The sequence below is a fragment of the Euprymna scolopes genome, chromosome 1 (genome assembly GCF_053919585.1).
Source record: "Euprymna scolopes isolate OS-2025 chromosome 1, ASM5391958v1, whole genome shotgun sequence".
In the NCBI taxonomy this organism is placed as follows: Eukaryota; Metazoa; Mollusca; class Cephalopoda; order Sepiida; family Sepiolidae; genus Euprymna; species Euprymna scolopes.
Window position 1 is genome coordinate 12,786,117 of NC_136482.1, and position 15,057 is coordinate 12,801,173.

The 15,057-nt window shown below is 35.6% G+C and overlaps 1 protein-coding gene across 3 annotated transcripts in view; it reads left to right on the forward strand.

Moving 5' to 3' along the window:
• Nucleotides 1-15,057, forward strand: part of LOC145279526 (putative imidazolonepropionase) — an 83,260-nt gene that overhangs the window by 61,937 nt on the left and 6,266 nt on the right. For all 3 annotated transcript variants that reach the window (XM_080130900.1, XM_080130815.1, XM_080130738.1), the window contains exons 6-7: nucleotides 597-815; nucleotides 7,794-7,954. In XM_080130900.1, the coding sequence (XP_079987026.1) occupies nucleotides 597-815; nucleotides 7,794-7,954 (380 nt within the window). The remainder of the gene's footprint in view (nucleotides 1-596; nucleotides 816-7,793; nucleotides 7,955-15,057) is intronic.

The window sequence follows — 15,057 nt, forward strand, 5'->3', positions numbered from 1 at the left end:
ATAAAACAAAGACAGGCTCGCAACGTCTCTTCTGTGAGAGAGAGGCTGCAGGGAAGAGAAAAGGGCATCCCCACTTAGCCACGAAGTCTATTTTGTACTCTGTCAAGGCAGGATAGGCTATTTTTAGATCATATACAGTTTTCTTCATTTTTAACATCGTTCAAATCATTCTATGAAAAGATTTTTTTGCTGTTTTTTTTTCTAATTTGGCACTGGCTTACCATTTTTACATAGACTTTTGTTATCTTACGGGGTTTGAAACGATTTTCATTGGTTGGAAAATATTCTGAGTTCACACATTCATATGAAAACGTTTTTGCTTTAGGAAGTGAGGAAGAAAGTGAATCCAAACAAAATGGAGAAAGAAAGAGGGTTAGCAATTAGAGCTATTTGCTTTTTAGCATTCATTGGAATCATGATTCAATTGACATTGATATTATTTTTTTTTTTTTTACATAAGCATCACCACTTATCAAGGCCAAGAGGCCACTCGAGGATAAGGGTTAAAGAGTGTACAGTAGAAATTGGACAATATAATAATCGTTAGTGATGGAAATTTTTTTTTTTTTAACATTTTACTTTCTTTATTCTTTTAGATGGGTGCTGATCTTGGAGCCTTAGCGATGAGTCACTTGGAAGAAATCTCTGAAGCCGGAATGAAAGCAATGGCGCAGAGTGGATCTGTTGGTGTTATTTTGCCGACCACTGCTTATATCTTACGACTGAAGCCACCAAATGTACAGAGAATGATAGAATTAGGAATGGCTGTGGCTTTGGGATCTGACTTCAATCCTAATGCTTACTGTATGTCGATGGTACGGATGTTATATTGAATATATTTTTAACCATTATTAGTCATTCATTTCATATGAATCGGATGATTCTATTGGTTTTATTTTTGTTTATTTTTTAGGTTTTTTTTTTTTTGTTGTTTTTTTTACATAGGAGTCGCCACTTATCAAGACCCGGATTTTATAAAGTTTCTGAGCATCATCTATTGTTTTCAAATCAAACAGATGATTTCTGTTGCCATTCATTTCTCTGATATTTTTCTAGTTAGAATTCTTTCTAGAAAGACATTTTTTTATTTTTTTTAAACAGGCATCACCACATTATAAAGGCCAAGAGGTCACTCAAGGATAAGGGTTTAAGAGTGTACAGTAGAAATTGGAAAATATAGTAATCATTAGTAATGAAAATTCGGCAAATTTGTTAACTCATATGGAACGGCTCATCAAGAACTTATTTACGTTAGACTTGAAGACAACCATATTGTACTCAGCCGGAAAGCAGGAAAACCGAAGACAATTCCACAGGCGTGCAGTTCTAAGAAAGAAGCTTTGTTCATGGAATCTACGTTTTGGAGACTTACTTGCCAACATCCTAAGTGAAAGTGTTTCTATAGAACAAACTGATTTCAAACTTAGCACAGCCAGGATGTCAATACGTGCAATTAATCACTTGACCACCGCCATCATTATTCTAAAAATAAACATTTGACCATTATTATTAACCATTATTATTAACCAGGAATTCATGGAATCATTAATAAATTTCACAATCCTTTCTGCAATCGAACAATATTTAGGGAAAATAAATTTCAGTCTATGCCTGACTTGTCCACCAAGTCTTATGTATGTCAAACGGTCTTTATTTTATCATTGTCCAATGGATCTAATGTGAAAAATTGTCAATAACTTTGACACAATCTTCAGAATTCAGGAATAATCTGAGCATTGTTTTGATAGATATTATCTTTTAAATAACCCCACAGATTAAAGGTCTAGTGAGTATGAAGCCCATTCTGAATCACAATTTTTACTGATGAGATGATCTCCAAAGTATCTCCACTTATTCATTGAAGGACGATAAAACAAAAATGTGTTGAACATGTCAGGCATAAAGTATCAAATATGGTTGATTTTTTTTTTTTTTTGTGCCTTGTCTCAAAAAGGTCAGGTTAGTTTCTAGTGAAAGTGTTTCTAAGGAACGAACTATATTCAAACTTAGCACATCTGGGTTTTCAGCCCGTTTTGGCTATGTAGTTACCATTACTCCATATGTGGTTGAATTGCAGGAATGATGCTGAATTTCATTAACGATTGCATTGATAACCTTTGTTTTTTTGTTTTTTTTTTTGTTAAACGATGTTACCCAGGGTTGAATGAGGATAAACAAGTAATCTTATTATTTCTCTCCATGCCATGCAACACATGTCCTCAACACTCACTGGCCAGGAAAATAGGACAATAAAATTGCAAATGAATAACACGAAACATTAATTTATTATAAATGTTTAAAAATAATTACAAAAATTAAGCATACAAATGACTGTGTTTGTGTCTTTGATCTCTACTATGTATACGGTATTTTAAAATAACATGTTGTATTATTGATTTGAATAACACTTAGCCGTTATAATATGTATATGATATTTCAAAAAAATAACAATAAAATAATGTTATTAATATGTTATGCTAATGTTATTGATTTAAATAACATTGAGCCGTTTTGATGATAATATAGATATTTATTCAATAATGTTATGTTAAACACACTGCTTTACAAAATGCAAAAAAAATCCCTTCCTGTTTTATATATATAGCCGTTATAATATGTATACAATATTTAAAATAACATGTTGTATTATTGATTTGAATAACACTTAGCCATTATAATATGTATACAATATTTAAAATAACATGTTGTATTATTGATTTGCATAACACTTAGCCGTTATAATATGTATACAATATTTAAAATAACATGTTGTATTATTGATTTGAATAACACTTAGCCATTATAATATGTATACAATATTTAAAATAACATGTTGTATTATTGATTTGAATAACACTTAGCCGTTATAATATGTATACAATATTTAAAATAACATGTTGTATTATTGATTTGCATAACACTTAGCCGTTATAATATGTATACAATATTTAAAATAACATGTTGTATTATTGATTTGCATAACACTTAGCCGTTATAATATGTATACAATATTTAAAATAACATGTTGTATTATTGATTTGCATAACACTTACCCGTTATAATATGCATACAATATTTAAAATAACATGTTGTATTATTGATTTGCATAACACTTAGCCGTTATAATATGTATACAATATTTAAAATAACGTTGTATTATTGATTTGCATAACACTTAGCCGTTATAATATGTATACAATATTTAAAATAACATGTTGTATTATTGATTTGAATAACACTTAGCCATTATAATATGTATACAATATTTAAAATAACATGTTGTATTATTGACTTGCATAACACTTAGCCGTTATAATATGTATACAATATTTAAAATAACATGTTGTATTATTGATTTGCATAACACTTACCCGTTATAATATGCATACAATATTTAAAATAACATGTTGTATTATTGATTTGCATAACACTTAGCCGTTATAATATGTATACAATATTTAAAATAACGTTGTATTATTGATTTGCATAACACTTAGCCGTTATAATATGTATACAATATTTAAAATAACATGTTGTATTATTGATTTGAATAACACTTAGCCATTATAATATGTATACAATATTTAAAATAACATGTTGTATTATTGACTTGCATAACACTTAGCCGTTATAATATGTATACAATATTTAAAATAACATGTTGTATTATTGATTTGCATAACACTTACCCGTTATAATATGCATACAATATTTAAAATAACATGTTGTATTATTGATTTGCATAACACTTAGCCGTTATAATATGTATACAATATTTAAAATAACGTTGTATTATTGATTTGCATAACACTTAGCCGTTATAATATGTATACAATATTTAAAATAACATGTTGTATTATTGATTTGAATAACACTTAGCCATTATAATATGTATACAATATTTAAAATAACATGTTGTATTATTGACTTGCATAACACTTAGCCGTTATAATATGTATACAATATTTAAAATAACATGTTGTATTATTGATTTGCATAACACTTAGCCGTTATAATATGTATACAATATTTAAAATAACATGTTGTATTATTGATTTTCATAACACTTAGCCGTTATAATATGCATACAATATTTAAAATAACATGTTGTATTATTGATTTGCATAACACTTAGCCGTTATAATATGTATACAATATTTAAAATAACATGTTGTATTATTGATTTGCATAACACTTAGCCGTTATAATATGTATACAATATTTAAAATAACATGTTGTATTATTGATTTGAATAACACTTAGCCGTTATAATATGTATACAATATTTAAAATAACATGTTGTATTATTGATTTGCATAACACTTAGCCGTTATAATATGTATACAATATTTAAAATAACATGTTGTATTATTGATTTTAATAACACTTAGCCGTTATAATATATATACAATATTTAAAATAACATGTTGTATAATTGATTTGAATAACACTTAGCTGTTATAATATGTATACAATATTTAAAATAACATGTTGTATTATTGATTTGCATAACACTTAGCCGTTATAATATGCATACAATATTTAAAATAACATGTTGTATTATTGATTTGCATAACATTTAGCCGTTATAATATGTATACAATATTTAAAATAACATGTTGTATTATTGATTTGCATAACACTTAGCCGTTATAATATGTATACAATATTTAAAATAACATGTTGTATTATTGATTTGAATAACACTTAGCCGTTATAATATGCATACAATATTTAAAATAACATGTTGTATTATTGATTTGAATAACACTTAGCCGTTATAATATGTATACAATATTTAAAATAACATGTTGTATTATTTATTTGCATAACACTTAGCCGTTATAATATGTATACAATATTTAAAATTACATGTTGTATTATTGATTTGAATAACACTTAGCCGTTATAATATGTATACAATATTTAAAATAACATGTTGTATTATTGATTTTCATAACACTTAGCCGTTATAATATGTATACAATATTTAAAATAACATGTTGTATTATTGATTTGCATAACACTTGGCCGTTATAATATGTATACAATATTTAAAATACCATGTTGTATTATTGATTTGCATAACACTTAGCCGTTATAATATGCATACAATATTTAAAATAACATGTTGTATTATTGATTTGAATAACACTTAGCCGTTATAATATGTATACAATATTTAAAATAACATGTTGTATTATTGATTTGCATAACACTTAGCCGTTATAATATGTATACAATATTTAAAATAACATGTTGTATTATTGATTTGAATAACACTTAGCCGTTATAATATGTATACAATATTTAAAATAACATGTTGTATTATTGATTTGAATAACACTTAGCCGTTATAATATGTATACAATATTTAAAATACCATGTTGTATTATTTATTTGCATAACACTTAGCCGTTATAATATGCATACAATATTTAAAATTACATGTTGTATTATTGATTTGAATAACACTTAGCCGTTATAATATGTATACAATATTTAAAATAACATGTTGTATTATTGATTTGCATAACACTTAGCCGTTATAATATGTATACAATATTTAAAATAACATGTTGTATTATTGATTTGCATAACACTTAGCCGTTATAATATGTATACAATATTTAAAATAACATGTTGTATTATTGATTTGAATAACACTTAGCCGTTATAATATGTATACAATATTTAAAATAACATGTTGTATTATTGATTTGAATAACACTTAGCCGTTATAATATGTATACAATATTTAAAATAACATGTTGTATTATTGATTTGCATAACACTTAGCCGTTATAATATGTATACAATATTTAAAATAACATGTTGTATTATTGATTTGAATAACACTTAGCCGTTATAATATGTATACAATATTTAAAATAACATGTTTTTTTTTTTGTTTTTTTTTATTACATTTTCACCCCAAACAAGGCAAATTGCCACTTTGGTGTAGGGGGCTACTATCAGGGGCAACAACTACTTGGGTACTATGTAGGGATTTTGGCAGCAAGGTGTCGGTTCACGTTACACTTGAACTTCTGCACGTCAGTACTGTTGGGGAAGCAGGGACCTGGAATGGAATTCCAGAGTCTTGCGGTTCTGGGGAAGAAACTATTGGAGTAAAAAGATCTTTTACATCTAGGGATCTCTACAGTGTGGGGGTGGGATCTAGTAGCCTGTCGGGTTTGTCGAGGGTGCTCGCGTCGTGGGGGCACAAGTGTCTGCAGTTCGTCAGAGCATTCACCACTAAAATACTTGTAGAAAAGGCAGAGGGATGCAACATTTCGTCGATAGGAAAGAGGCTGAAGCTTAGATGCCAGTTCAGGGCCTATCAGGTTTGCGACTCTCTTTTGAACCTTGTCAAGGAGCGAGAGACTAGTAGCAGATGCACCAGCCCAGATGTGGCAGCAATACTCCATACATGGGCGAATGGTGGCCTTATAGAGGTACAGGATACTTTCGGGTGTTAGTAGTTTTCTAGCACGGTAGAGAGAGCCTACCTTTCTTGCAGCGGCCCTGGCAATGCCTTCAATGTAATTGTTCCAACTCATGTTTCCTGTGAACGTTAGGCCAAGGAGTTTGAAAGATGGACTCTCAGATAAAGAGTCGTTGGCCATTGCTATTGGTGGTAGAGAGGGTTTCTTGTAATTATTGAATGAAACTAGTTTAGTCTTGGCAGCATTGAATGCGACCAACCACTTTTGTCCCCATTCCACTACAGATTGGAGGTCTTCCTCTAGTGTTTCTGCCATTTCTTTAGAAATGTGTTCATTCGTCTTCCTGTCGTGTCTGCCATAGAGTGTAGTGTCATCAGCATATATACCCATCTCAGAGGCAATGTTGTCGGGGAGGTCATTTATGAATATCAGGAACAATAGAGGTCCAAGGATAGAACCCTGGGGCACTCCCGCATTTATATCATATTGTTTAGATGTGCGACCGTCGAGGACTACCTGGATTTTTCTCTTATCTAAGAAGGATTTAATTATGTTAAGTATTCTACCAGTGATACCGTATGATCTGATTTTACTGAGGAGACCCTCATGCCATACCCTGTCAAAAGCCTTAGATATATCTAGAGCTACCGCTCTGCCTTCCCCCGCTTTGTTGTATTATTGATTTGCATAACACTTAGCCGTTATAATATGTATACAATATTTAAAATAACATGTTGTATTATTGATTTGAATAACATTTAGCCGTTATAATATGTATACAATATTTAAAATAACATGTTGTATTATTGATTTTCATAACACTTAGCCGTTATAATATGTATACAATATTTAAAATAACATGTTGTATTATTGATTTGCATAACACTTAGCCGTTATAATATGTATACAATATTTAAAATAACATGTTGTATTATTGATTTGAATAACACTTAGCCGTTATAATATGCATACAATATTTAAAATAACATGTTGTATTATTGATTTGAATAACACTTAGCCGTTATAATATGTATACAATATTTAAAATAACATGTTGTATTATTGATTTGCATAACACTTAGCCGTTATAATATGTATACAATATTTAAAATAACATGTTGTATTATGGATTTTCATAACACTTAGCCGTTATAATATGTATACAATATTTAAAATAACATGTTGTATTATTGATTTGCATAACACTTAGCCGTTATAATATGTATACAATATTTAAAATAACATGTTGTATTATTGATTTGAATAACAGTCGTAATATAGATGTGATAAATAAAGAAAGAAACTTTAGTATTTATTCATTTTGTTTTCTTTTTATATTTCCAGCCTTTGGTGATGCATCTAGCTTGTGTGAATCTACATATGAGTCTGCCTCAAGCTCTTGTGGCTTCTACTCTTAATGCCGCTAAGGCCCTGGGAAAATCAAACACTCATGGCTCTCTTTCTCCAGGTAAAGTGGCAAACATGGTCTTGATCGAAGCATCAAGGTAAGCGAATTTCAGGTTCTTAAAAAAATTTCAAATTTTTAAACAAAAAAGTTGATTTCAAATTTTTAAAAATCAGCTGATTGCAGATTTTAATAAAATTTACTTCAGATTAAAAAAAATGATTTCAGATTCTAAAAAGAGCAACTCATTTTTAAGTCGTCATTCTAGAATAAAAATTCTAAAGTCTGGCAGTCCATTAGAAGGAGCTATTAGAGTAGAAAGCTTTCCGGCATCTAAGGACCTCAATAGTGAAGAGGTGAGATTTTGCTGCAAGACGGGTTTTGGAATCATCAAAAATAGGGCACAAGTGTTACAAGTTCATCAGAGCATATTTCATTAAAATACTTGGGGATGCAATATTGCAATGATGGGACAGGGATTGGAGCTTGGTTGACAACACAAGACCTATTAGGTTGGAGACTTTTTTTGGGTCTCCCAATTTATCGGAGAGGGACCCATGTTTTCAGTGGCATCCATGCATCTGTCCATCCATCTATCCGTGCGTCCGTTAGTCCGGACGATTGCCAGATAACCGTCCATTACTTTTTTCTGAAATTTTGTCACAAATTGTATTTCATTAAATAGATGTGCACAGTAAAACAATTTTTTTTTGAGAAAATTCCCATTGCATCCCCAGGGGCTAAAAAGCGGTCAAAAAAGGCCCCAAAATGGACAAAAATGACACGTTTTGCCCCAATAACTTTTGATCCATCCAGTAGATTTTTCTGAAACTTGGCTGAAATGTGGAGCCTATTGTTTTTAATATAAATTCAGTATGGGTGACCCTGGCAATATTCTGGTGCACGTCCCCGGGGATTTCAGTGCTAAAAATGCCCCTTTTTGTGGCACTTTTTTCATATTTCTCAACAAAAACTTGATATGCCTGACTATATGGTGGGTTTTCACGGTGTTCAACTCAAATATACATGTGTTAAAGCCTAAAACTGCACCGTTATCTATTTACACTGGGATTCGGCGTCCCCAGGGGCTCAAAAGAGGTTAAAAATACCTCAAAATGGCCAAAAATTGCACTTTTTGCCCCATAGCGTTTGATCCATCCATTAGATTTTCCTGAAACTTGGCCTAAATGTGGAGGCCATTGTTCTTAATATAAATTCAGTATGGGTGACCCTGGCAAAATTCTGGTTTGCATCCCTCTGGGACTTTTAGGGCTAAAAAAACATGCGTTTTTTGGAGCTCTTTTTTCATATTACTCAAAAACTTGATATATATGTCTATATAGTGGTTTTCCATGGTGCTGAATTCAAATATGCATGTCTTAAGGCATGAAACTGCACGGTTTGTCCATTTTCACTGGGATTCAGCATTCCTAGGAGCTCAAAAGGGGTCACAAATGCCTCAAAATTGCAAAAAATGACACCTTTTACTCAATAACTTTTGCTCCATCCATTAGATTGTTCTGAAATTTGGCGAAAATATAAAGGCAACGTTGGCCCTTCACACTTCTCACATTCATCATTTCTTCACTATTTTTTGTGGTGTCATCTCACATGCAGCACCAGAGATGGGGGGGGGGGGGCATGCACACACAGCTTGTTGCATCTTGTCTGAGATTGAAAGACTAGTGATAGACGCATTGCAGATTAGAACCCTATGAATAAAAAGACTCGGATATATTAGCTAATAAATACAGTTTGCATAGTTGGTCACAGATAGATACACAAAAGAAAAAACAATAATGAATCTAACAAGTGAATATTTGACAGACGATGGTAACTATTTCGTTAGGCAAAAAATGTTGCAATAAATTGTAAATGAAGTCAAATAATTTTAAAGACAGGAAAAGATGTTTACAATAAAATAAAGGTAATTCTAAACAAAGGAGTTTGGAATTTAGTAAGCGAAAAGACAAAATATAAATTCGTTTCGCAACTATGGTAGTCGATTAACACACACATCGAACTTCTGAAGCTTGAATTTGTTTCACAACTACGGCAGTTGATTAACACACACGTCGAACTTCTAATCACACTGATGCAGTTGATACACACTGTCCTCGATCTTCTGAACATACTCCTTTTATTGTCCAAGCCTTCATCATCAGCCAATCGGCGGCCAGAAAAACAGTCACGTGAGGCCTGACATCATCGCTCAATAATCTTACAAAAACCACAGCCGCCATTTTTAATTTCTGCCCTCCCTGTGATCCTCCCAGTAGGTAAGACAATACGCGCAGACATGTGGTTGCTTTCTTCCTTCATTCTGTTCGACTTTACACCCCCCCTCGTCTCAAGATCACACATGCGGCATTGCGGCCACGGTCGTTTGTTACGAGCACTCCTACGAAGGGGGATTAGCTAGACTTCTTCGTCTTCATCAGAGCTACTTGGGTCAATGTCCACAGTCCTACTATCCGGCTGTGCTCCATCTTCATCCGAGCTCCCAGAAGGGGTAACAGACCTGTCGCCATTAACGTTGCCAGCAGTCCTTCCGTCAAGCTGGGCTCCATCGTCATTGGGGCTCTCAGAAGTGGCGCTGGAACTATCGCCATCTGTGCTGAGGTTCTCAGCCATGTCATCACGGCAATGGGGCATAGGTCGGATCCACATTTCATCATTGGATGATTCATCACTTTCGCTGTTCGCCATTTGGTTTGTATCAAGGGCGGGCCGGACATCCCTCACATGCCGTGGAGTACCATCAACCAGCACAGCCTGCTCACTAATTATGTCGGTGATCCGTCCTCTTCTGAAACTGATCGTACATCGGTTATTGGGAGGCTTTACCCAGACGGTGTCCCCTAACTTGTACCGTCCTTGCGTCCTCTTCTGATTAGGCAGGCAGGCGTCAATGCCCTTAACACGCACTCGATAGCAATGTATCGCATTAGGAGGTGCACTTTCAGCAGTTGCGTCATCCTTTGGTGTTGTATTGTACCTATATACTGACTCTGCAATCGTACATTGCTTCCTTGCTGCTCTCCTCTTCACACTTCGGTGGCACCGCTCCGCTATACCGTTGCCACTCGATACATACGCACATCTGTGTCTAAGCCGGATCCCCCACTTGTCTACGAAACGCCTGAATTCTCCGCTGCAAAAGGCTGTGTCGTTGTCAGTGAGAATCTCTTCAGGTGGCCCCCGCTTGTAAAATATTGACTCTAATTGACGGATGACACTAGCCGAGTCCTGTTTTGTTAATAGTCGCCAGATCGCAAATCTCGTTGGTCCGCAATCGATCAGTGTGAGGAAGTGCTGACCACCATAATGGGTTATGTCCATGCCTAGTCGGCTCCAATCCTCGTCGACTTCCAGCCGACCTTTCTGCCATTTGGTGGGAGCAGGGTCGATTGACTGGCATATTTGGCATTCCTTGACCAGTGCTCCTACTTTGCTTTTGGACACTGACGGGTTGGTTAAGTGTACGAAATAATATGTCCGTCTCACTCCGGGGTGTCCCCTGTCATGGTGTACCTTCTTGATTTTATCCGTCTCCTCAACAGAGGCAGCACATAAAGACCCTGGTTCGACTTCTTTCTTCATTGCGTCGAACCATCTCTGGGGCACACGGGTAAGTCTATCAGCAAGATTGCAGGTTGAAGTGACAAGCACCGCATTCACCAATAGGTCGTACTCTTCCACCAACTTCCTTATTGTCTCCAACCTTCGTCTGATTAGCATTTCGGTAGCCGCCTTGGTGCGCACTCTTGTTTTGCCTGTTAGTGTGTCAACTATCCAGTGGTATACGCACAGTGAATCCTCCAAGCATTCTGGATCCTTACACATCAGTCCAAGTTCGGCTAGCTTGGCCCTCACACATGATGACGGCACAATGTCTTCATTCACGTATATGTCGTCAAGGTATGCTGATGTCCCCTCTTTTATGGTCTTATCCTGTGAAAATACAGAATTGACAATCGCCTTCATTATTTGGGGCGCAACGTTCAGCCCAAAGCCCAGTCTTGTGAGGCAATACCTCCTACCGGCAAACACTACCGTCTGAAACGGCCACATTGTCTCGCTAACCCGGACCTGCAGATATGCTCTTTTCAGATCCAACAGGGACACATTAGAACCCAGCTGGTGCCACTCTCGTAGTTTGCTAGCGCACACGTCAGCATCAGCTGTGAACGCATCAACATACGAGTCCAGTTCTCGGTAGTCCATTACCAGGCTGACTTTGGCTTTGTTGTACTGAGCAACCGCCATTAATGGGATCAGACCCTTAGGAGGTCCAAGTTTCTTGTAGGGGTAGGGAATCAGCCAGCCATCCTCGATCCATTTGTGAAGTTCTTCTTCGTACGCGGGCCTCATGTGGTCGGGCACATGGTATTCAGTTATTCCATTCTGCAGTTTGGCTGGTTCCCGGTTTTCCGCCCACTTCCATGAGGCAGTCCAATCCCTCTTTTGCTCATCAAATTCGACGCTGAAGTCTGGTTGGTCGATCCTTAGCACAGCACACACTGGAGCTTTCTCCTGAAAATGTACCGCCCCTGTCGCCGTTATATAGACACCACCAAGGGCTCTGATGGCATCATATCCTAGGAGCAGGTCAAAACTCAGGGGTTTTTCAAGCACTACCAGCGCCTCTAGGTTAGCAGAGCTTCCATTTTTCGTCCGAATATTTACATTGCCCACCCCGCAACATGTGCGCGTCTCTCCACTGATGGTAGTCACTCTGACGTTCTTCTTTCTCCAAGTGTGGCAGAGATCTGCACATACGATAGTGCGGGAGCACCCGGAATCGAGGAGTGCTGAGCACAGTGTTTCATTGATATATATCGGGATGACCGGCAGCGTCTCATTTAATTTCTGCGTGGGTAAGAGGTCGACGCTGACACCTTGTCCTCGGTTCCGTTTTCTGGACAGTCTTGAGCTATATGGCCAGTTTCCTTACACCGGTAGCAGCGAACAGCCGTTGGTTGTTGCCGGCAGTTCCTTGCAATGTGGCCCTGTCCATTGCATCTGTAGCATATGATTCCACCACGTGGACTGGGTCCCTGATACGGTTGCTTATTATTCGGTGTGGACTGAGCAGCAGCAATTACTGGTTCTCTCATCTCTGAGTAATTCTTCATTACAGTCCTGGCCCGATCTACTAGGTCATTAAGGGGCAACGAATCTGCACTTGAGCTAGCTCGTAGTAGTTGCTTTGCTCCTGTCGGGAGTCCTGCTAGGAATTTGCATGGTAAGGCCCGCTCAGGCAGTCCACCAAACAACACTGTCAACTTCATCAGCTCTGCCAAGTACACGTCGACCGTTTTGCCTGGACATAAGGTCCTTGCCTCAAGTTGCTCCCAAGCAGTGGTGGGGTCAATCACAAACGCCTTGAACAGTGCTGCCTTGATTTTCTCATAGTCCTGTTTGCCCTCATGGCTGAGCTGTTGATACACCGCAAAGGCGCCACCGGACAAACGCAGAGGAACAACATGTTCAAAGTTTTTTACGCCAGAAAAAAGGCAATGTAATTCCACCTTTTTCACCCAGTCAAGTACTGGGGTTGATCCATCAAACTCTGGTATTAATTTGAGGTCAATTTTTTCCCCCATTTCGCCGAAATAGCTTGAATTCGTTTCGCAACTATGGTAGTCGATTAACACACACGTCGAACTTCTAAAGCTTGAATTCGTTTCACAACTACAGCAGTTATTAACACACACGTCGAACTTCTAATCACACTGATGCAGTTGATACACACTGTCCTCGATCTTCTGAACATACTCCTTTTATTGTCCAAGCATTCGTCATCAGCCAATCGGCGGCCAGAAAAACAGTCACGTGAGGCCTGACATCATCGCTCAATAATCTTACAAAAACCACAGCCGCCATTTTTAATTTCTGCCCTCCCTGTGATCCTCCCAGTAGGTAAGACAATACGCGCAGACACGTGGTTGCTTTCTTCCTTCATTCTGTTCGACTTTACAAAATATTTACATTAACAAAGTTGATCCGTTGTACAGAATTAGTTTAACCATAAACAAAGGTTGTCCATCTTGTCTGTGTGTCACCTAGATAATGGGATAAAAAGTAAATTGTTTTTCTACTTCTTTTCTCTCCCTCTGATCATAAACCATTTGTGACAAACATAAACTAATCGAATGATTGATGGCATTTGTATATAATTTGTATGTCTTATCTGGATTGGGATAAGCCTGTATTACAAGCTTCGTTTTTAGGCAATCACAGGCAGCCTGACATGCATTGTCCCATAGAAAATGAACATGTTTCTTCGTTAAACAAACTAGTGGCTCAGCAATAAAAAAGTTTCTAATAAATCAACGTCATTTCAATGAAAGCTCTTATCTGTCTCACTATGTTTTTTTTTTTAGTTTTTTTTTTTTATTCAATTTTCGCCCCAAACAAGGCACAGTGCCACTTTGAAGCAGGGGGCTACTATCAGGGACTTAATTAGCAGGGTCATTATGAAGGGAGATGAGTAGAAAGATGTCTGTTAACATTACACTTGAACTTCTGCATATCAGTTGGGAAAGCAGAATCCCAGAAGTGAGTTCCAAAGACCCGCAGTTCTGGGAAAGAAACTATTGGAGTAAAAGGCTTTCTTGCACCTAGGGATCTCTATCCTTAAACCTTTATTATTCCTGATATCCATAAACAACCTCTCTGATAAAATTGTGTCCAAGATGGGTCTGTATATACACTTGATGACACAACGTAACATAATATATATACATAGTTATGAGGCGTATATATATATATATATATATATATATATATATATATATATATATATATATATAAGTTTTGTGGTTCAATTTTAAATTCTGAAAAAAGAGCTTTTCCTTTTTGGCTAGGATCTCCTTGCAAGTATTACTTCAAGTAATATCTATCAGGATTTTTCCTCTGAATTCTATCAGTGTCTTATATATATATATATATATATATATATATATATATATATATATATATATATATATATATATATATTTATTCAATTTTCACCCCAAACAAGGCACAGTGCCACTTTGAAGCAGGGGGCTACAATCAGGAACTTAATTATCAGGGTCATTATGAAGGGAGATGAGTAGAAAGATGTTTGTTAACATTACACTTGAACTTCTGCATATCAGTTGGGAAAGCAGAATCCCGGAAGGGAGTTCCAAAGACCCGCAGTTGTGGGAAAGA